This window comes from Coenobita brevimanus, chromosome 99 (genome assembly GCF_032717465.1).
Source record: "Coenobita brevimanus isolate Jiangsu-jjx chromosome 99, ASM3271746v2, whole genome shotgun sequence".
In the NCBI taxonomy this organism is placed as follows: domain Eukaryota; kingdom Metazoa; phylum Arthropoda; class Malacostraca; order Decapoda; family Coenobitidae; genus Coenobita; species Coenobita brevimanus.
In genome coordinates, this window is record NC_137052.1 from 19,554,475 (window position 1) to 19,577,114 (window position 22,640).

General features: G+C 40.7%; 1 protein-coding gene across 2 annotated transcripts; it reads left to right on the forward strand.

Moving 5' to 3' along the window:
- The first annotated feature begins 296 nt into the window (after window positions 1-296).
- Window positions 297-20,806, forward strand: Ak2 (Adenylate kinase 2). 2 transcript variants are annotated; one of them, XM_080283929.1, is made up of 7 exons: window positions 297-496; window positions 1,294-1,411; window positions 2,714-2,832; window positions 7,062-7,229; window positions 10,062-10,176; window positions 10,680-10,793; window positions 19,608-20,806. In XM_080283929.1, the coding sequence occupies exons 1-6, from the start codon at window positions 392-394 to the stop codon at window positions 10,784-10,786; spliced, it is 732 nt and encodes a 243-aa protein (XP_080140055.1). In that variant the 5' UTR covers window positions 297-391; the 3' UTR covers window positions 10,787-10,793; window positions 19,608-20,806. The 2 variants fall into 2 exon arrangements, with proteins under 2 accessions (XP_080140055.1, XP_080140056.1); XM_080283930.1 differs by having other exon boundaries at window positions 10,680-10,760.
- The last annotated feature ends 1,834 nt before the right edge of the window (window positions 20,807-22,640 follow it).

Consider the following 22,640-nt stretch of genomic DNA (forward strand, 5'->3'; position numbering starts at 1 on the left):
ACCTGGTGGTGAGGGGTGGCGGCTCCAGCGTGGGCAATTTCGTATTGCAAGTATTCATCGGGAACTATAAGTGTCACTGGACGATGCTTCATGTTAAATTTCAATGACTTATTTGAAACCTAAAGCATAATGATAAAAACTGAAAACATTAATTTTGTTGTAAGTATTCTATCAAGATACATTCAAACTCTTTTAAATGATTACTGATGGGTCTCAAGAAAGATTCATATTCCTTTCGCCGTCTTTGGGTCCACGGCTATTGAGACCTGATTCTGTCACTTATTGCTGGCCTGCTACTGTGTGCCGTCTGCTCCCGGTGCAAGGGTCGGCGTCTGAAGTAACGATTGAGGTCACAGTCACATTGATCAGTGTCAATAATTAAGGGTGTAAAATGGCCCCTAATGTCCCAGCACCAGCGCCTGCACCGGCATCGAAGTCAGAAGTAGGGATCAACGCCATCCTATTGGGTCCACCTGGGTCGGGCAAAGGAACACAGGTTGGTAAACAATGCAGTACTTTTTTTTTTTTTTTTTTTTTTTTTTTAACTTGTTATATTATGCAACATACAGCACGCCTCTTCGCAGTGCAAAGTGTAGGTAATATTTTGATAGGTGAACGTTACTTCGAAAAGATTTTCCAACCCAGTTTATTGTTAAGTTTGGCATTTAAACAATATAGATATACAGTTAAGGTGTTTTGTGTGTTATGTTTTACTTTCGGCTTTTTATGCCTTCATGCATACTTATGTGTAATGGAAGAGGCATACTGTAAGCCATCCAAACCTTCCTTAAGCATCCCCAGCAACCTACCTAGGGCAATCTGTCTGCCAAGCTTGACAGCTAGGCTACCCAATATAGCCTAGGTCAGCACTACATCCTAACTTCTGAATTGTTTGCCACCCCATCTGAAAAGGACTCCCACCCCTCATATCATCACCTGCTCCTCAGCCAGCCACCACTGTAACACCATTTAGCCTGGCTAGGGATAGTTTGTAACCTGCTGTGTTTTATATATCAACAGTAATTCATTGCTGCAACCTGAACTGTCCTGACACTAGTGGACCCCCCTACATGTTAATATAAATAGGAACATCAAGGATGATCAGTAACATGTGCTCCAGCCCTTAATAACTTGTACATTGTCAGCACCATTAACCAGGCTTGTAGGTTGCTTTGGGACAGCAGCCTCCAATATTCAGCCTATTATCCGATGACACAGGGCCTAGACTCGAGTCCGGTCTAGTGAAGGCGGCATTTCTTACGTACTGTTGACGTCTGTACTCTGTTCCCTCAGGCACCCAAACTGAAGGAGCGCTACTGTGTGTGTCACCTGGCCACGGGAGACCTCCTGCGTGCTGAGGTGGCCTCGGGTTCAGAACTTGGCAAAAAACTGAAGACCATCATGGATGCAGGTAAATAGTAGTAATTGCTGCTGGTCATTGATTACCATTGTCAGTAATCATCAGCATTTTTGGTGTTTGTTGTTTAATATTAGGGTGTATGCCAACTGCAGTATTTTTGCAGCAAAATTTTAAATGCTAGACAGTGTAGGCTACTGTATATTATTTAGTCACCCCTCCCACCATTGTGGGGTATACACCCCTGGAAATATTGACCATCATCCCATTCCTTCTGTAATTCCCACCTAAAGTATGGTGACGTAATAACAAGAAAAGTACAAAAGTAGAACGGTTGGACAATGAGGTGGACACAGACCCTCTCCCTGCTCAGGTGTTGCCATAATGGTGTGAGGGGGAAAAAAAACTTAGTAGATCCAGGTAAAAATATAGAAACATATATGAACTGTGTTGAGTAGCTGACCAATTGCTTCATTAGTACCGGTAAAGCAAATTATGGAATACAGTATAGTAAAAGTCCTGTAATCCAAATGGCAGGGAACTGAAGGTCTTATTATTATTATTATTTTTTTTTTTTTAGGGCTCTCTGAAAACATTAGAAATATGTACATGATCATTAAATAACACTTGGAATGATGTGGGTTACTGTTTTACTCACTGGAAATGCATAGAAGTGTATAGCTGTGTAGTAGCAGGCAGGTACAGCCAAGTCCAAGCCAGATAAAGGCCAGAGAAAAAACCCACTTGATTCACTTAGTTTAAACCCAGTTCACTTAACAGTAACTTATTGTAATTCACTTAATTTTAACTTAATACCATCTATCTATCCGTCGATCTGTTGCCAGACGCCTTAACCCCATGAGGGGTGGCCGCTAACAAATCGCCTCCATGTCACCCTGTCCCTCACCACTTCACTGCCCTGCTCCTAGCTCATATCCCCCTCTCATACAGTACAGTATAGTGTACCTCTCCACTCCATCCTACCATCTCATTCTTGGCCTCCGCCTCTGTCTCCCCCCCCACCTCCACCTCACCCATATACACTCTCCTTGCCAGCCTCTCACTCTCTATGCTCTCCTTATGGTCAAACTACCTCAATGTATTTCTCTTAACGCATTCTATCACATCCTCACCACAATGCTCCTTTGCTTCCTGATTTGTCAGTCTGTCTCTCCATGTGCTTAAAATTATCTACTGCCTCGAAAAATTCGGAGTGTTGGTATATGGTAATCTGATTGGTCAGATTAAAGGACTTTTACTGTATCTTTCTTGGCATCGTAAATGTACTGTGGTACATATAATAGACTGACTGTACAGTAGGGAGGATAATACTTCATCACTATTTATTCTGTGCAGGAAAGCTGGTGAGTGACAGTTTGGTGGTCAGTATGATCGAGCAGAACCTCAACAAGCCTGAATGCAAGAATGGTTTCATCCTGGATGGTTTCCCTCGCACGGTACCCCAGGCGGAGAAGGTCAGTGAGGTTGCTGTTATCACTGAGCATGGTCCAGTATATATGTATATTTGTGAATGAAGTAGCCTTCTTATGGCATCTTCTTTAGTGATTCATTTATCATACTATACCTGATTATTCTTTTCCATGTTAGAATATTTGTGGTTATTTGATGTTGCTGTAGATTGCATAAATAGCATACAAGAGAATAACTATCTTGAAATATACTGGTAAGGAAGAGGTACTGGGGGTCCAGTTTAGCTGTCAAGAATACGGCCTGAGAAGTACAGACAGGATCCATTGTTAGATCTTTCTCTTGCTTTCTTCTCAGGTTCTAGTAATCTATGACTACAAACTGTCTGTGTATGTATGTATGTACAGCCAACTGTCTTAATCTTGTAAGGGATGGCCACAAACAAATCACCCCCATGTCGCCATGTCCCTTGCAATTTCGCAGTCTTACTCCCCAACTTGTACCTCCCTTTCTTATATATATACCTCTCTACTACCTCCTTCCATCTCATCCTCGGTCTCCCCCTCCTTGGTACACCTTCTTAGTTAGTCTCTCACTCTTCATCCTCTCCACATGGCCAAACCACCTCAATGTATTGAGAATTTTTTGTATAATACAGGCAGTTTGTGTTTGGGTAATGGTTGTGTTCCAAAGTACTGTATGACCTTTTTTTTTTTAAACTAGTACTATAAATCTGGGATAACTGGTATATCAGTCATCTTGATGTGTAGTTAAATTGTAATAGACAATATTTTTTTATTCAGTGAACATAATAATGGTCCCAAAAAGCAGCTTTCCGTAAACTGGGGAGAATTCAGACTCGGGGCGAATTCGGATATTATTGCAGTAAAAAGTTATTTAAATTAATTAATAATTAATGAATAAACATATTAGAAATCTGTTTGCACCCAGTTGTTTGTAATTCTTTACTGTACTCTTGTGTATAAAGATATTTAATATATCACATGACACATACCAAATATATACCATACTAAAAAGCAAACATATGTAAAAAGGATAAAATTCGTAACATTGGCAACCTTTCTGTGGCAGAAATGTTAATGAATAGATGCAGGAAATCTTCAGTGCCCATATGTACTTTCATGCATAGTGTGAAAGTGCAAAGTAAGTAATTGGCGTTATCTTCTCAGTTAATCTCTTAACTGGGCATTTAATTAAATTTTTAAAATTTTAATGCAAATTGGAGTCAGTTCAGACATTGGGGTGAATTCGGACAGGGGTAGTATGAATGAAAAAATAACACTTTTTACAATGTACAATTGCCTATAATTGGTCATTTGTAGATCTTGTGTGTAACTGGGTTCATATGTGTCATTTACAGGCATACTCTTGAGCTTTTATGGTACTACCTGTTTAAGCAAGGTCATCCAATGACTCGAACATTTAAGAAAAGAACTGGCGGAGATCAAGGCCCTTATCGTAGTGAAAAAGGCAAGCAAAAATAATCATGTTAAATATCACCTTTAACTAATTTTCCATTAGTCTTCCAAAAACGAAATTATTAGTCAAGAAGTGATTGTTAAGTATATACAGTACTAAGGTTTGTAGCTAGATTTATATTATCTACATGTGTTCTAATATATTTTATTTAAACCATGGAAAAAAATAAAATTGCTATTGTGTTCTTATCTCATTATAGTCATTAGCTTATTTTGTCAGGGAGTGGCATTATTTTTGTACTGGAAGAACATTTTTTTTTAAGTCTCAGAACATCCGAAATGGCCCCACATACGGCTGAGACTAAACTGGGAACCCAGGGTAGTCATATACATTAATTTTCTATATATGTATGAATTTATACAGTGTGTCCGAAGTCACCAAAGTTTGAGTACAAATTTGGACACCCATTACTATATTTGCTATAATTATATATGAAACATTTTAAATTTTTTACTGCTATGATTCGATACCCTAGTGGACCAGCCCCACATACAGTAATCACTCTAATATCCGGACGCCCAATATCCGAACATCCCCACTATCTGGACATAAGAATGTTTCATACTGTACTTTTTTCCATACTAAAATTACCTCATTTCACTCTTTAATGACCTTTATTGGTGTGAATAGGGTGTTAGGAGCTATGCATGTGCAGTAGGAAGGCGTTTTTCTGAGTTAGGCTAGGTTAGGGTCCATAAGTACCAGTCCAGGAGCCAGTCACCAGAATGTTTATTATTGTATGAACCTACTTCTAAACCCTCATTTTATGTTTCTTTTGCATTTATTTCAGTCATTTATGTGCCTTATTGGTGTGATTTGGGTCTTAAATAGGTGCTATGCATGTCCAGAGGGAGTTGTATAGGTGTTTCTCTGAGTTAGGGTCCATAAGTACAAGTCCATAAGCTGGGGCCCAACATCCGGACAGAACCAATATCCGGACCTACCTATGGCTCTACTACGTCGGATATTGGAGTGATTACTGTACTTAAGATCTTGGACTGAATTAAAAACTAGACTACATGGCACAAAAAAACGATAAAATTGTCCGAATTCACCCCAGTTTACGGTACTTAAAAGAAATACTGTATTCAGATTGTTCCTTCATTCCGCTGGCCTACTGACCCTATGTGGAATAAGTGGAACTGGGTTAGGTCACTCCAGCTGGAAGTGGCCCTTTAAGAGTATAGATCCACGGGGTGTTTAGAATTTATTACTCACATAATGCCACTCAGGGATAGGTAACTGACCAATCTTGTCTTAAAAATTGGGACTGATTAGCCCAGACCGTGCCCTTTATGCTCCTGATAGTGCATTAAACTTGTAACAGTGAAGGGGGAAAAAAATAAAAGTTAATATACTGCACACACAGGAGTCCTAGGTTAGGTTAGCTTGGCCGGTGCCATTAAGGTGATGCTCAGTTGACTCCCATAGTAGTACAGGTCTCCCCCCATATTCACGGGGGTTAGGGGACACAGACCCCCCCCCGTGAATGGGGAAAGATCCTCAAATTTTGGACGCTTCCCTCAGAAAATGCCCATACAGTATCAGATTACTTATGTAAGCCCCTAAAAACCATTTTTGAGACCTGACCAGCATAAAACATCACAAACATATACTGTACTACTGTATACAATACAGTACTTTAATAATAAAGAAGTTGTTAATGGGTATGGTTATAAGAATTTAGGGTAATTAGGGTCTTTGAGAGAGGTGAAGTTAGTGAATGTACAGCGAGGTTGGATGGTGAGGAATTGGAAAATGTGAGTACGTTTAAGTACTTGGGTAGTGTGATGAGTAAGAATAGAGGTTTGGAGGGTGAAGTGCTTGAAAGGGTACAGCAGGGAAGAAAGGTTGCTGGTTCTTTGAAAGCAGTGATAAGAAACGGGGAAGTGAGCATGGAAGTGAAAAAGTTACTACATGACAGTATTGTGATACCAACTCTAACGTACGGAAGTGAAGTTTGGACGTTGTTGGAAGGACACAAGTCAAGAGTGAGAGCAGTGGAAATGAGTTATTTAAGAGGAGCCTGTGGAGTCACGTGGAGAGACAGGCTGGCGAATGAGGATATAAAGGAGCGTTGTGGTGTGGATGTGGATGTGATAGGAAGCGTTATGAGGAACACACTGAGGTGGTTTGGCCATGTGGAGAGGATGGAGGGTGAAAGACTGACGAAGAGAGTGTATGTGAGTGAGGTGGAGGGGGGAAGAGGGAGGGGGAGGCCGAGGATGAGATGGAGGGATGGGGTGGAGAGGTATATGAGAGAGGGGGGTGTGAGTTGGTAGCAGGGCAGTGAAATGGAGGGGGACAGGGCGACTTGGAGGCGATTTGTTTGTGGCCACCCCAAACGGGATTGAGGCGTCTGGCAATAGATAGATAGAGATAGATAGGGTAATTTTGCTGAAGGTGACTGCTATGGACTCCCATGGCAGTGTGCTCAAAGACCTTAAAAACCATTTCTGAGACCTGAAAACAACATAAAATATCACAAATATTTACTGAACTACTGTATGAAAATCTGTAGTAACAGTTAAATTTCTAATGGGTATGATTATAAGAAGTTAGATTAAATTACGTAGCTGGTGCCTTCTTAGAAAAATCTGCAAATATGTGAACCCGATAATAGTGAGGGTCAGGTGTATACTGTTATATAACTGGAAAACTTGCAGTCATTTCATGAAGATCAAACTTATGAAAGGCCATTGTGACCAGGATATTCTAACCATTAGACCCAACAGGTGCCATTAAGACTGTACATGATTTTACTTATCTGCCACAGCTGGATGAGATGCTGGAACAGAGGAATCAGAAGTTGGATTCAGTGGTTGAGTTTGGCATTGAGGACAGTCTGTTGGTTCGACGGATTACGGGGCGGCTGTTTCACGCGGCTTCTGGCCGCTCCTACCATGAGGAATTCTACCCACCCAAGAAGCCCATGACTGATGATGTAAGTTATCTTATCGTATGTAAGTAGTGAAACATATTTGTGCCTGTGTGTGTTCATGCATGCATGCATGTGTGTTGTATCTTAACAGGAGTGAGCCAGGCTCGTACAGCCCCGCGTACCATATTAAACCATTGATATCATACGTGTCCTTAAATTTATGCATTGTTTTGGCACACTCTGTTTCATTCGGTAGTGCATTCCACTGATCAACTGCCCTATTTGGGAACCTGAAATTCCTTACATCTTTATCACCTCCCTTTTTATGTAGTGTTTTGCAGTGTCCTCTTGCTGATGCTTCCCCATGGGTTATTTATTCATTTATGTCTATTTTCTCTTACCCTGAGATGCATTTATATAGCATAATCATGTCTCCTCTCTTCCTTCTCTCCAGTAGTGTTGGTAGGTTCAGTTTTTTCTAGTCTTTCTTCATAGGTTAGATCCTTTAATCTTGGTACCCATCTCGTAGCAAACCTTTGTACTTTTTCAGTCTTATCTATGTGTTTTTGAGATGAGGATTCCAGACTACTGATGCATACACCAGGGTTGGTCTGATGAATGATGTTATCCTTCTCAGCATGTCTTTGAATGTATATCCATCCATCCATCCATCATCCAATCCAACATTGCCCCAAGAGGAGCGTTGGAGCCTGGGGCTAGGCAGTTGGTCTCGACATTTAAGATGAGAGTGAATATACTGTGTATATATATATATATATATATATATATATATATATAGTATGTGAATGCTACAGTGAGTATATATGTATCTCTCTCTCTCTCTCTCTCTCTCTCTGTATATATCTTAGACCAGATAATGAAGGTAATGGAGAGAGTTCTAAGGTATGATTAGAGAAAGAGTGAATATTGATGAGATGCAGTTTGGATTTATGCCAGGCAGGGGGACCACTGATGCCGTATTCATTGTTCGACAGCTTCAGGAAAAATATATTGGGAAGAAAAGGGATCTGTATTTTATTTTCTTGATTTGGGAAAGGCCTTTGACAGAGTCCCTTGAAAGGTGGTGAAGTTGGCAATGAGAAAGCTTGTTTTGGAGGAGTGGCTGGTTAGGGTGGTTATGGCCCTGTACTGTGTGTGGGTGCTCGCACCCAGGTAAGAGTGAATGGAGATTTAAGTGATGAGTTTTCTGTGAATGTTGGTGTGCATCAGGGATCAGTTTTGAGCCCCTTGTTGTTTATCATGGTACTTGAAGCCCTCTCACGGGACTTCAGAAACGGACTCCTGTGGGAGATGTTGTATGCTGATGATTTGGTGTTGATTGCAGAGAACGAAAGGGAGGCGGAGGAAAGGTTTAGGAAGTGGAGAGATGGTATGGGGCACATGGGTAAATGCAGATTTAAAACAAAAGTGATGATAGATCGGGTTGGTGGCGGTACTGTCAAAGACGAGGGAGAATGGCCATGTGCAGTTTGCCACAAGGGCATGGGAAGTAATTCCATCATGTGTAGTGTTTGTGATAAATGGGTGCACAAGAGATTTAGTGTTATCAGAGGTAGACTGCGAAAAATGCTGATTTTATGTGTGCGGCGTGTCAAGGAGAGCATGTGGAGAATGTTAGGCGTGAAAGGATTGAACTTGCTGGTGAGTCTCTTGAGTGTGTGAGAGAGTTTTGTTTTTTGGGAGACATGTTGTGTGCTGGAGGTGGGGCTGGAGCTAGCTCTGTTGCTAGAATGAGAAGTGGTTGGAAGAAGTACAGGGAGCTGTTGCCTCTTCTGACATTGAGAGGACTCTCCCTGTGTGCTAAAGGGTCTTTGTATGCAGCATGTGTTAGGAGTGTAATGCTGTCTGGTAGTGAAATCTGGGCAGTAAAGGAGGAGGATATTCGCAGGCTCAGACGTACAGAAATGACAATGATTAGGTGGATGTGCAGTGCGTCCCTGCGTGCAAGGCCTGGGGGGGCTTTTACGATTGAAGGGTTGAGAGGTTGGGTGGGACTGGAGTGTATTGGTGTTGTGATGAGGAGAGGTAGATTGAGATGGTTTGGGCATGTGGAGAGGATGGGGGATGATAACTGGGTGCAAAAGGTGAGAAGTGTCAATATTGGGAGTGGGGTTGAGAGGGGTAGACCGAGAAAGACATGGGATGAGGTCAGTAAGTGTGACCTCAGGGTTAAGGGACTGAAGAGGGAGGCTGCAGTAGATCATGCAGCATGGAGAGCCTCCATTAGGTGACCAAGGCCGACGCATGCAAGCATGTTGGAGCCTTCAAAAACGAAATGATGTATATATATATATATATATATGTATATTGCTCCCTTTGCTTGACAGAACTGAGTAATTTCAACAACTTAGGGCCTATATACTGTAGCTATTGTACTAAGTCATGGTTGATGTTACGTCCAAGGTATAGTGAACCTATTGGATGACCCTGTAGGGCCAGTTGCCTACCTGTAGTTGATAATTGTACTGGGTAACACAGACTGAGGTTGAATAAAGTAACTAAGTTGTGGTTAATGAAATTCAGTAAGCCTTAGTTATGGGGCAGAGGTGGTTGCCTTTGGTTTCTAACAAACTTGAGTATCATTGATACTGTGGCTCTACATCCTGTCCACAGCACTTTATGGTATTAATGTCTTGCCTACACATCATTATTCGAGATGGATCAATACAGTAGTTTTAGAAGTTGGTGGATAGAGTGCAGAGTACAGGGGTTAACCAGTGTTTGTTAATTTAGGAGCCAGCTTCCTCAGAATTTGCCAGAAGCCTAGGAATAATTATCACTTGGGCCCAAATTAATTTAACGTAAGGGTAATGTTTCCTTTGCTAAGTAGAATGAAAATTGTACTGTAGCTATATGTAAATGTATTTCGTGCAGGTCACAGGAGAACCTTTAATTAGAAGATCAGATGACACTCCTGAAGTTCTTATGCGGAGGTTAAAAGCTTACCATGAACAAACCAACCCTCTTGTAAGCTACTATGGCAAGAAAGGTGAGTCCTGTATATATAGTACGCTTGCTGAGATAAACACAAGTGGTGGATTTTCTGAATATTGATAGTCCATGTAGTATATATTGATTATCAGTAATAGTCATCGTCTTCAGTACCGTACCTTTCTTCCTAATGGAATGGCCATAGCTAAACAAAGCAAAATTTTATTTTGTGTATCTATATACAGTAGTTGGTTGTTTTCACAACTTTGGTACTAAATTTTGGGTGCATGAAATATGATGACCTGTAGTTATGAGGTGAGAACAAGTTACCTTGGTCACTACACTCACTTTTTACCCGAGAGAATTGGATCACCCGCACAACTTGATCTCTTACAGTGAAAAGGTTGATGACGAATGTATCGAACTTCTTTAGTCAAAAAGTCTGTCCTAATCGGAGTAAATTTTGCTGGAGGTAGAAAAATCTTATTAATATGTCATGTGATGGGGTAAAAAAGTCAGAATATAAAAGCTTTGCACTAATATTGGTACATTTGTCCCTAGGTCTTCATCAGCGGATAGATGCATCTCGACCAGCAGAAGAAGTGTTCAAAACCATCACAACGATCTTTGAAAATGCTAAGAGTAAGGACATAGTGATGTTTATATAAGAACCAGGTATCCACATCTCTTTTTAAGTGACTAAAGTCTCAGATATACTAACACATTGCTTGAACGTTTTAAAGATGTGGCGTCTTGTAGCATTAGATATATTTTAGTACGTTATACAGTCGTGTTGCAACAGACACTGATTACATTTACACATTTTCAGATACTTTGTTGTTAGCTGTACAGTCCATCAAGTTTTTTCATTTAACGTTGGTGTGGTTCAAATGATTAATATTGCGCTCTCCTGTAGCAGTACACCACCTCCTCACACTCCTGCAGCCTAATTTGCCATGAGTCTCTCCTTATAGCAGCCTTTTGCTCTACTGATTATGATTTCAGTGTGCTTATAACTACTGCTCTGCTTAACCAAAGATCCAGCAGTCAGTTCTGATGTTGCAAGAGAAAGTTATTGTGTTTATATTCTTATAGCATGTGATGATGCTGATGAGGAGCCTTTATGTGATGGCACTATTTACCCATTTTGGCACAGATGTGGCATCCATCCAGGAGCCGAACCTCCTCGTATTTCCTTGCACCTCTCCATAGAAGGGACCATGCTCTAACCCTACCTGCTGCTGCAGTGGTAACGCTCGTCTGGTATCTGTTAAGATGGGTTTGTGCTGTGCTCTGGACGTGAAAAGTTTTGCTGATGAAGTGGGTGGTTACTGTCCCCCATGAACAAAGAGATGGGGGTAATAAAAAGGACCCCAATGGAAATGCGCTGCAGAGGCCTATTGGGCTATCCTTGGTTGCATTATCGAATAAAATTATTATTATTATTGTTACAGTATCTACCATAAGAAGGCACTGGATCCTTACACAGTGTTACGCAGTGTGTCCAGGCATCTTGAAAGGAATGGATCTTGAATTTGGCTGTCTTTTGTAGTTTTGTGTTTTTCTTTGAAGGAACAGTTTGTGGGCTTCTTGCCTTTGGTTCCTTCTTTCTTGGGTTAATATATATATATATATATATCTCATCATCATCATCATCAGCCATTTGAGTATCCACTGCAGGACCGGCCTATCCCGACCGAAGTCGGGACGATACAGCCAATGTATCTCTACCAAGTGGCTTAGGCTGTCTGGTAGAGATTGTATGTAGGGTGAGAAGTGCTTATAAGTGTAACTGTAGTGTTGGAGTGGCTTTGGATGTGTGTGTAGTGTGTGAACCAAGTGTAATCGGCCCGCACAAGCCAACTGGGTGCAAGCATACTTTACAGTAAGCGACACTGGTTCAACCACAGCACCCCTTGTGTCCGCCAATGCAGTACATGGCTGGGTGAACACTCCCAAAGTTTATTACCCTGGCGGGTATATATATATATATATATATATATATATATATATATATATATATACTGTAGTGAAATAGGGGCGTGGAAGAAGTTGAGAGGCAGAAGAGAGAGTTATATGTGGAAAGGAAGAGAGAGGTGAAAAGATTAGTAAGAGAAAGTAAGAAGAGAGTGGATGAGGAATTTGGAAGGAATTTGAGTGTAAAGTGGAGGGACTGTAAGAAAATGTTCTGGAGAGAAATGAAAAGAGTAAGACAGGGTGGAAGTGAAGTTAGCAGGGGAGTGAAAGATAAACATGGTAGATTACTAGTGGAGAAGGGAGAAAAAGTGAGCAGATGGAGAGAACACTTTGAGGAATTGTTGAACGTAGAGGATGGAAGTAATGCGAGTATAAGTGGCTGGGGAATGGCTGGGAGAAGGAGGGAGGTGAGAAGACAGGTAGAAATCAGTAGGATAGAGGTTGTGGAAGCAATGAAGAAAGTTAAATCGGGGAAAGCCCCAGGAATTGATGGAGTGTGTGGTGAGGTGCTGAAGCATGGGGGAGAGATAGTAGTAGAATGGATGTGGAAGATGTGCAGATTGGCCTGGGAGGAAGGTAGAGTCCCGGAGGATTGGAAGTCAGGTATAATTATTCCCTTGTACAAAGGAAAAGGGGAAAAAGAAGTGTGTGGTAATCATAGGGGCATTTGTCTTCTTAGTATAATAGGAAAAGTGTATGGTAGGATACTTATAGACAGAGTTAGAGAAAGAACAGAGAAATTAGTTGGAGAAGAACAGGGAGGCTTTAGGAAGGGAAGAGGTTGTGTAGATCAGATATTCATTCTTAGATCTTTAGTGGAAAAGTTTCTAGAGAAGGGAAAGAAGTTGTATGCGGCTTTCATGGATTTGGAGAAAGCATATGACAGGGTGGATAGACAAGGATTGTGGAAAGTGTTAAGAATATATGGAGTAGATGGGAAGTTGTTGAATGCTGTGAAGAGTATGTATGATGGTGCTAAGGCTGCAGTGCGTGTGGATGGTGAACTAAGTGAATTTTTCTCTTTGAAAGTTGGTTTGAAACAGGGATGTGTCATGTCTCCATGGTTGTTCAATCTGTACATGGATGGGGTAATAAAAGAGGTACAAGGTAGGGTAGTGGATGTTGGAGTGGCCCTGGTGAGAGAGGATAGTGTTTGGAAACTCCCTGTACTGTTGTTTGCAGATGATACTGTGTTGTTGAGTGAAGATGAAGGGGAGCTGCAAGGCTTGGTGGATGAGTTTGAGAGAGTGTGTAAGAAACGGAACCTAAAGGTGAATGTAGGGAAGAGTAAAGTGATGGTCTTTGAGAGAGGTGAAGTCAGTGAATGTATAGCGAGGTTGGATGGTGAGGAATTGGAAAATGTGAGTACGTTTAAGTATTTGGGTAGTGTGATGAGTAAGGATGGAGGTTTGGAGGGTGAAGTGCTTGAAAGGGTACAGCAGGGAAGAAAGGTTGCTGGTTCCTTGAAAGCAGTGATAAGAAACAGGGAAGTGAGCATGGAAGTAAAAGTTACTACATGACAGTATTGTGATACCAACTCTAACGTACGGAAGTGAAGCTTGGACGTTGTTGGAAGGACACAAGTCAAGAGTGAGAGCAGTGGAAATGAGTTATTTAAGAGGAGCTTGTGGAGTCACGTGGAGAGACAGGCTGACGAATGAGGATATAAAGGAGCGTTGTGGTGTTGATGTGGATGTGATAGGAAGCGTTGTGAGGAACACACTGAGGTGGTTTGGCCATGTGGAGAGGATGGAGGGTGAAAGACTGACGAAGAGAGTGTATGTGAGTGAGGTGGAGGGTGGAAGAGGGAGGGGGAGACCGAGGATGAGATGGAGGGATGGGGTGGAGAGGTATATGAGAGAGGGGGGTGTGAGTTGGGAGCAGGGTAGTGAAATGGCGGGGGACAGGGCGACTTGGAGGCGATTTGTTTGTGGCCACCCCAAACGGGATTGAGGCGTCTGGCAATAGATAGATAGATAGATACTGTAGTGAACCTACAGGACAGCCCTATAGATGCAGTTGCTTACCCGTGTTGATGAGTTTGCTCAGCTAGATGGCAGCAACAACAACATATACACATGAAAGAATATTTAGTACTTTAGGATCATTTCTCGCTTTATACTTTTTTATGCTTCATGCTGGGTCCTCGGCGTGTAATCCTTGTGTAAGTTGCGATGCGACTGTACTAGTGTATATAATTCCTTTTATATAAAAGAGTTTTCCTTAAAAGAAACAACGGTACTTTAGTTTAACATAGGTATTATGGTCTTTGAACATATACGTTTCAATAAAACAGAACTCGTTTGGAGTGTCGGAACCGAGATGAAAGCAAAGTAAACTGAGGATAACAGAGAGCAGCATTATGCTTACACATAGATGAGCCTATCTATTTGGCAGGTGAGCAGTCATGCTATTGTCCCTGCTGATTCTGAAACATGAAGGAATGCAGGTAGACTCATGGCTCTGGGAACCGTGGAAACTGACATCCTACCCATGAGTCAGATGCTTAAAAAAAAAAAAAAAAAAAAAGTTTAGTTGAATATGCTTGCAGTCTTACCTCACTGGACTGTGTTAAACATTGTTATTATGTACTACCATGCATGGATAGCATGAGCCTTGTGAATGAACCATTCAGTGAGGACTGGTCATTTCTTCAGTGATAGAAAGTGGTATTCCCTGGCCTAATGATCAGTTACCCTACAGGACACCCAAAACGTGTTTTGAACATTATGACAGAGGTGCCCGCCCATGTCAGGCATGTGCAAGCCCCATGTTAAATATTTACATAGTACCCTTCCATCCTTCTCCTTTCCCCAGGCTGTTGAACCTGTTTGAAAATGCTGGCCAGCTGTGATTTATCTTTGTTTCATGCATGCTCTTATTAACCCTCTGACACACTGGCTATTAAATATTTTTGACAGTGAATATACGTTGGGATAACCTTGTCTGGCACATGCGTGTTTATTTACTGTAGCTACTGTTTGATATCAGTGTTGTTGCGAAAATATTGGTTTATCTTTGAAAATTATTGATCTTTAAGTAAATCAAAAAATTATAAACAAACGCTAGAAAGTTCCATGTTATGTTTAACATACAAAACTTTCTTTTCCAGAATTGTGCAGTTAATCTTTTTTTTTTTTTTTTCCTCAAAGGATGCAGAACTTTATTAGCTCTCCAGTGGTCATTTGGGAATTTTGCCAGACTTCAATTTTCAAGCAGTTGGCAAAAAACTGGGGAATGTTGCATCAGGTTTGGTTTGGTTCGGCTTGGGAGGAGTACTGAGGAATTGTGTGCTTGTAAAGGTGGGAGTGGAAAATGCTAACAAAGAAAAGAAAATAGCTTGTGGGAAAATATATACGGGAGACTGATGAATGTGAGTAATGACAGCAGAACAGTGGTAAGCATGGTATGGTAGTGCACACAGATGGAATGTGGTGCCTGAGAAGTAACAGTGACAAAAATAATTATGGTCGGGAGTATGATGAATGACAGAATTACGTCACAGAGTTGCCTGATACCCACCAAAGATCAGTATCCCAAGCACTCACTTAGAGGAGTTTGATGTGTTGTAGGGGAAAGTTCAACACCATTAAAAGGCAGACCAAAAAGACTTGGCACAAGGTCAGAGTGTGTGACCTCAGGGATAGGGACTAAATAGGGCGGTTGCCAGAGATTGAGCTGGCATTAGGTGACGAAGGCCAATGCCTGCAGCTTGATGGAGTCTTGTATAAACGATACAACACCTGCATCTGGTTGTTGTTGTCTGCATTCTAGGTCCTTGTACAGAGTCAGTATCTTAGAGGGTTGGAAACTGTGACTCAGTAACCCAGGATTGTTCTTTGTTAGTTAGTCCTATGATTCATAGGTGCTGGAGAGGGACATGGTGATATCGATATGACTGTATGATAGAGCTGCATGATAATACAAACATCCCCCCCTCCCCCATCCCTCTGAAATAGGGATGGTGGAATGCGGAAGAAAGGCAGTTTTGGCTTGCAGTCCACCGGGTTCATGTTAAGACGAGTCTGGGATTGCAATTATTACTGCTGCTGCACATTCCGCCTTGTCTGGTTGAGATTCACCTGTATTTTAATTTAGATTGAATCTTTTCATTATTTTTTAAGAGTTGAAAATATAAAATCCATACTTTTTTACGAGTCTGGGGTTGCAATTATTACTGCTGCTGCACATTCCTCCTTGTCTGGTTGAGACTCACTTGTATTTTAATTTAGATTGAATCTTTTCATTATTTTTTAAGAGTTGAAAATATAAAATCCATACTTTTTTTTCAATATTTTCCAGTCATAATTTTTTAAAAGGTTATTAAGGTATGATATGTGTATTTATGTGGGAAGAAAGCTGGATATCTATCTATCTATCTATTGCCAGACGCCTCAATCCCGTTTGGGGTGGCCACAAACAAATCACCTCCAAGTCGCCCTGTCCCCCGCCATTTCACTACCCTGCTCCCAACTCACACCCCCCTCTCTCATATACCTCTCCACCCCATCCCTCCATCGCATCCTCGGCCTCCCCCTCCCTCTTCCCCCCTCCACCTCACTCACATACACTCTCTTCGTCAGTCTTTCACCCTCCATCCTCTCCACATGGCCAAACCACCTCAGTGTGTTCCTCATAACGCTCCCTATCACATCCACATCAACACCACAACGTTCCTTTATATCCTCGTTCATCAGCCTATCTCTCCATGTGACTCCACAGGCTGGATATGAACTGAAATAATTGCAGCTACCCTTCCCCTCTACTCTCCATTTGTAATACAGTAGTAGCAGGGCCAGTAAGATTGAGCATTATGGTATGAAGCATTTGGGTGCCTAGGTTATTTAATATGAGTGAATGGATCGTGGATGGCCCAGATTTCTACTGTTTTGAAGGTAAATCAAAATGGATTGGTACATAGGTTGATAAAGGAAATTTCCACATTATACAAAACTGTCTTTGCCTAGGTGCAACAGAAGTCTTTCTTCCTCACAAGACACTTAACATTTGCACCTTCGGATGCTGTTGAAGATGTACATCATGTTCATAGCACTCATCTGCTTAGTCAGATGTCTTTCAGAAAATGTCTGGTCTGACAGCATGTACACTCGCTCCAGAAAGTATCGGTGCACTGTGGGTCCGATGTCATCAGGAATGATTCGACCACGTGGCAATGATAGCCCGTTAATACCTGTATATATTATAACATCTACGGCCATTCCCTACTCATCATGAAGGACACAAGAGATATCTGATGTAGCAGTCATCTATCGTCAGAGATGCCTGCATGTGGGAGGACAGAACTGCAATTTCCAGTTTCCTTTGTTCCGTGTGTCATAATATTTAACACATAGTCTGCACCGATACTTTCTGGAGCGAGTGTACATAGCTTTATGGTAAGTACAGGAACTTTCCAGTAGCAAATATTTTTCACCTCTGGTTTAGTTCTAGCATCATGAAAGTTAACTTGCTCAGCAGGCTGACCATAATGCAAGTTCACTGACCCTGAGTGAACCCCAGAAACCATTTAGTGTGTTATGCCAAGGTGGTTGGCTTCAGTAAGATCTATGTGGCCCCATAACTGATGCCTCAAGAATAATGCTTGGTGGTGGTGCTTGAGATGCCATCAGGTGAAGAAGCCTACACATGCTAGCACGGTCAGTGGTATTTCAGCATAAACATATGAGCCCTGTAACTAAGCACTGTGGGGTTATGGGGATGATTGCAGACCTGTTACTTTAAACTTCTTGTTTTGCTAGAGCAAGAGATTTGAGTGATATGCCCTTCTTTGATCCTGATTTGGCTGCTAGCCATCAAACCCAGGAGGTTCTGTTGTTTCTCCATTTTGAGTTCTAGTTTCAGCAGTATGGTACTTTGATGACACAGTTCCTGTGCTTTCATACTTACCCTGCTTTCCAGTCCCCCCCCCCCCCCTAGTGTTTAGGGCTTTTCTTTCCATGTCCCATTATGGAATGCTGCATTGTCTTCTGCTTCAGGTTTTGTAGGGCTGTATATGTATTTTGGTTCTGATTGCATATACTCGTATTACTTTGTTTGTTTAAAGCAAAGATGTGAATTTGGTTTTATGCCTGGCTGCCGATACTGAAAGAGCATTTCTCACTTTCTGAACTTTTGCATTGTTTTTACTATGCTCATAAAAATGATTTATTTTATATGCTGTCTGGTGGTTTAATGGTAATGTATACGAGAATAACTGAAACCTGTTTTATGATATAGTGTACGGGTGACTACACTGAGAGACAAGCCAAATGGTTTCCTGTACACCAGAAAACCATGCACTACACTGGGTGGTAACCATATAACCAAACTATGGCATCTGGTGGTTTAGTGGGTAATTAAGGCGTTCCAACCAGATTGAGCCTGTGTCGGTTTATATCCAAGGGGTGGTTGGGGTTTATTGGTCATGTAATGCCACTCAGGGATGAATGAGGCAGGTCACTCATCTTGAATGTCAGGACCAACTTGCCTAGCCCCAGGCTTCAACGCTTCCCATGGGGCAGCACAGGATTAGATGATGTATGTATGTATGTAATAGCATAATCTGAGCACGTTGCAGTTACTGCTGTGTTTGCCTTTACATAATGACACATGGCCCTTTTTACTTGCATCGCAAGATGCCAGGTAGATAAGAGCAACATGTATATACTCCTCCTCTTCATAATCTGCTCGAAAAAGCTTAATTCAAGCCTTCTCCCCACCAGCACTGCTAGGCTTTCAACTTTATCTTTGCTGGTTGTACTCACCACGCCCAGCATCTCTCTCACTTACCCAGTGTTTGTCTTTTTTTTTTTCCCACACTGAACTTGAGAAAAGAAATAATTTTCCATGGCCAGTGTCAACTGTTATATAATGCCTGCCTTCACTTGTGTGTTTTTTCCCCTCTTCCATACCATCCACCACTATCACTACTTGATTTTCCCACCTCTCCCAGTTTTTCATCTGTTGCTGTTAGTAATCAGTAGGATGGTACACTTAACCCTTCACAAGTACACAGGCTTTAAGTATGCAATCATTACTTTGGCATTTTGCAATTAGGACAGTGGGAGGGAAAAAAAAAAAAAAGTTATCCCAGGATCACAAACTCACTTTTCACTTAAAATATCTTAAATTTTGTATGTCCTCTTGTATTTCTGCACATTGTGGCTCTAAATTGCTTTGTATTGCAGCTGTTGTGATGTGACTGAAGTGTTATCTTTTTCATGTAAGGTAAATTATGGTTGATAACTTAGGAATAATACTGGTTACACTTCAGGCCACAGTGCTTTATATCAGAGCAACTAATGGAGCAATACAGTAAACCATGGCAAGCATTCACAGGTGAGTCAGCACCACTTGAATGTAGGGTTTGTCTTCTGATTGTTAAGTTGCTAAATATTAGCAAACTTAAGGTCCCCAAAGGACTAGTAAAGGATTGACTTTTTATTTTACAGTTTCTGCAATCATAACTGTCACAGATGTGTAAGCCATCTTATATTAAATTTTATATTTCAGAATTTGTCGCCAGTCTGGAAAAGTAGATGCCGCAGAGTGGAGCACCTGGAAGTTCACAGTTCTTTTAAGACAACCAGCGGATGAGACTGCCATTACTGAGTTACGGAAATTTGGATAAGGAAAGGTTGAGTTACTTTTAGTGACTGCCACCAACCAGCAGAGAAACTGCCAGTGATATTAAGATGATGCTGTCAAGGCTAAGCAGAGGGTAGAATGTAAGGAAATCAGTGTGTTTTTAACAAAAAATAGGTCTCAGATCAACAAACCATTTGTAATACACATGCAAAACTTGTATATATATAGTACAATTTTTTGTTTTTTTGTATATATGCTATTTTTCACAAGTGTTAACTAATTAAATTATTGCACTGTGGTGTTCTTAGCTTTCTGTATTCACTTTGAAGGATGAGATTATGCCATCTTCTAAAAAACTTCTTTTGGGAAAATGTAAAGCTGTTTAGAATAGTGGAATATTAATTGTGAAATAGTCCTCATAACAATAGCAAAGAGTTGTACAAAGTGTGTGTATGTACTGTCTTGATATTAATAAATTTGGGGCTAATACAGTATATGCTGTTAAAGATGAGTTTATACTGTATCATTTGTGGGCAATGGTTAGTGTGTGTGTGTGCATGTGATACTCATTTTTTAAGATGTACAGAACAGTATGGTATAGCTGCTGATATTTGTTTAGTCTTGCCTTATGTATTACAGTTTTTGTTGGTATGACCTACATATCCTAGAGAGGGACCCTGCTATGCTTGCTGAAGTGATGTAACCAGTCATTGGGTAGTTGCTTGTCATTATAGTAAGACTAAAGTTTATAGTGTAGAAAATGTACTGTAAATATTAGCTTCTTGATAAATCAGGTTAGAGATATTACAATTATTTCCCTTTTATATATTTTAATATACTCTGGCATCAGTATTTTTTAAATTCCATCATACAGTACGGTATTTGCCCAATATGCATCTGTTATTTCAGTATAGTGTAGTAATGAATGCAGCTTCTAACATGTTAATAGTTTTGTAATTGTATCAAAGGTCAAGTTTGTACAGTTTGTATATACAGGTACATATATTATATAAACTGGCTCTTACCTGACAGATTTCAGGAGTGGTTCTGGCAGCCAGATGTTGTCTAGTTTCTAACTTATGCAACACATCTCAAGTTACAAATAAAGGAACTTGTTGAACTTTCCCATTTGTTTTTGCACCCATTTGTAATACTTGATCTTACTCATCATCTGTCATTTACTGTATATCCAGTTTGTAATGGTCAATCCTTTATTACCACTTTGGAGGCATAGGAGTAGCTGAGGCTAGGCTATTTATTATTAACAATTATATACAGAAACCACTGACCATGCAAATGTGTAGGCTTTTTAACTTGATGGCAGCTTCATGTCATGATTTTAAACCATTTCCCTATTCAATCTCACAACTTGGAGGTCACCATGCAAGACCTCATCCCATGTCCAAATCAATTAAGTCATAAACCACCACTTTTAAGCTTGTACACTTCATAAAATATTCTTGTCATGAAACAAATATACTAATGATGATGGCTTTTGCAAAATGCCCAAAGATTCTACCTCATCTTGGAAAACACACTTATGATGCCATATGTTGCTTGCTTGTGACATTTGCTACTCAGTACTGTATTATACACACACACATTCATTCATTCATCATCATCCAGTCCTAGGATGCCCCATGAGGAGCTCCTCATGAGGCTACAATGGATTAGAAGGGGAAAAAAACAAAAACATGATAAATTATAAAGTATGACATATGAATAATGTAGTTTAGTATAACAGCTTCACTGTAACATGTCTATGCTACTTCATTTTTGTTTGTGTTCCATGAGAACCAACTGCATAATTGATATAATGAAAATTCGGATTCCTACATAATGGCTCAGCTATATTCCCATTACTTTATGTAACAGCTAACCACTGCACATGCCCTAAGCTTGAATGTAATTATTTGTGTCAAGTTTATTCCTTTTCACTACTGCACAGCATTCAGCATGGTGGTATTTGTGATATACAAGGCTATTAACCTCTTACAGTTTCACTAACATCTCCCTAACTTGCTCATTCCCATTCATATCCAATCCTAGCATTGCGATAGTTTTTTGAGGTATTGTTCAACTAACTTCCCCAGAATGAAAAAATGCTTGATTACCTTATCCATTAACAACTTTTATGAAATGGCATATACTGTACTGTCTTCTATGAATATACAGTATATACAGCATGTTTTTTTTTAATTAATACTCTCACAGGTGGAGGTGCTTGCCATCCACTCACTCGATGTAGTGCTGCTCTCAGGTTTCTGCCCTTTTCTTTCCTTCATCCTCTTCTGTTTTTCTTTCCCTTGATTCTTTCCTCATTCTTCTCCCTACAGGTGCCTTTACACTCCCTCTTCCGTCTTTCCTTCATTCTTTCCTCTTCCTTCTGCCTGTGGGTGACTCTACACTGTGTGACAAGCCAAATGGTTTCCTGTATACCAGGAAACCATTTACTACACTGAGTGGTAATCATATAACCAAATGTTGGTGCCTGGTGGTTTAGTGGGTAATTATGGCACTCCAATCAGATTTCGCTGGCGAAGGTTTGTAACCAAGGGATGGTTGGGGTTTATTGCTCATGTAATGCCACTGAGGGATAAGTGAGGCTGGCCACTCCTGTCTTAAATGTCAGGACCAACCTGCCTAGCCCCGGGCTCCTATGCTCCTCATGGGGCAATGTAGGATTGGATGAAGGATGAATGGGCTCTCACATTAATCCTCAGTGAAAGAAGGGTAAGGTTTGGAAACTGCACTGTACATGACATAGCTACATAAATTCCTAAGACCCTGTGCTGTAGCTGAAACACCAGGAATGCGATTATTCTACTGAAACTACAAAACTACCGTAGAGTATACTGTACGAACTTATGAATATACAGTACTCACTGACAGAATATGTTGGTACAGTATACATAATATACAATCAAAGAATGGAAAACTATATTATGTGCGCTAATA

Coding starts and splice junctions, on each gene's coding strand:
- Ak2 (XM_080283929.1), top strand. CDS start 392: ATGGCCCCTAATGTCCCAGCACCAGCGCCTGCACCGGCATCGAAGTCA. Junction 1,412..2,713: donor GAAGACCATCATGGATGCAG/GTAAATAGTAGT, acceptor TATTCTGTGCAG/GAAAGCTGGTGAGTGACAGT. Junction 7,230..10,061: donor AGAAGCCCATGACTGATGAT/GTAAGTTATCTT, acceptor TATTTCGTGCAG/GTCACAGGAGAACCTTTAAT.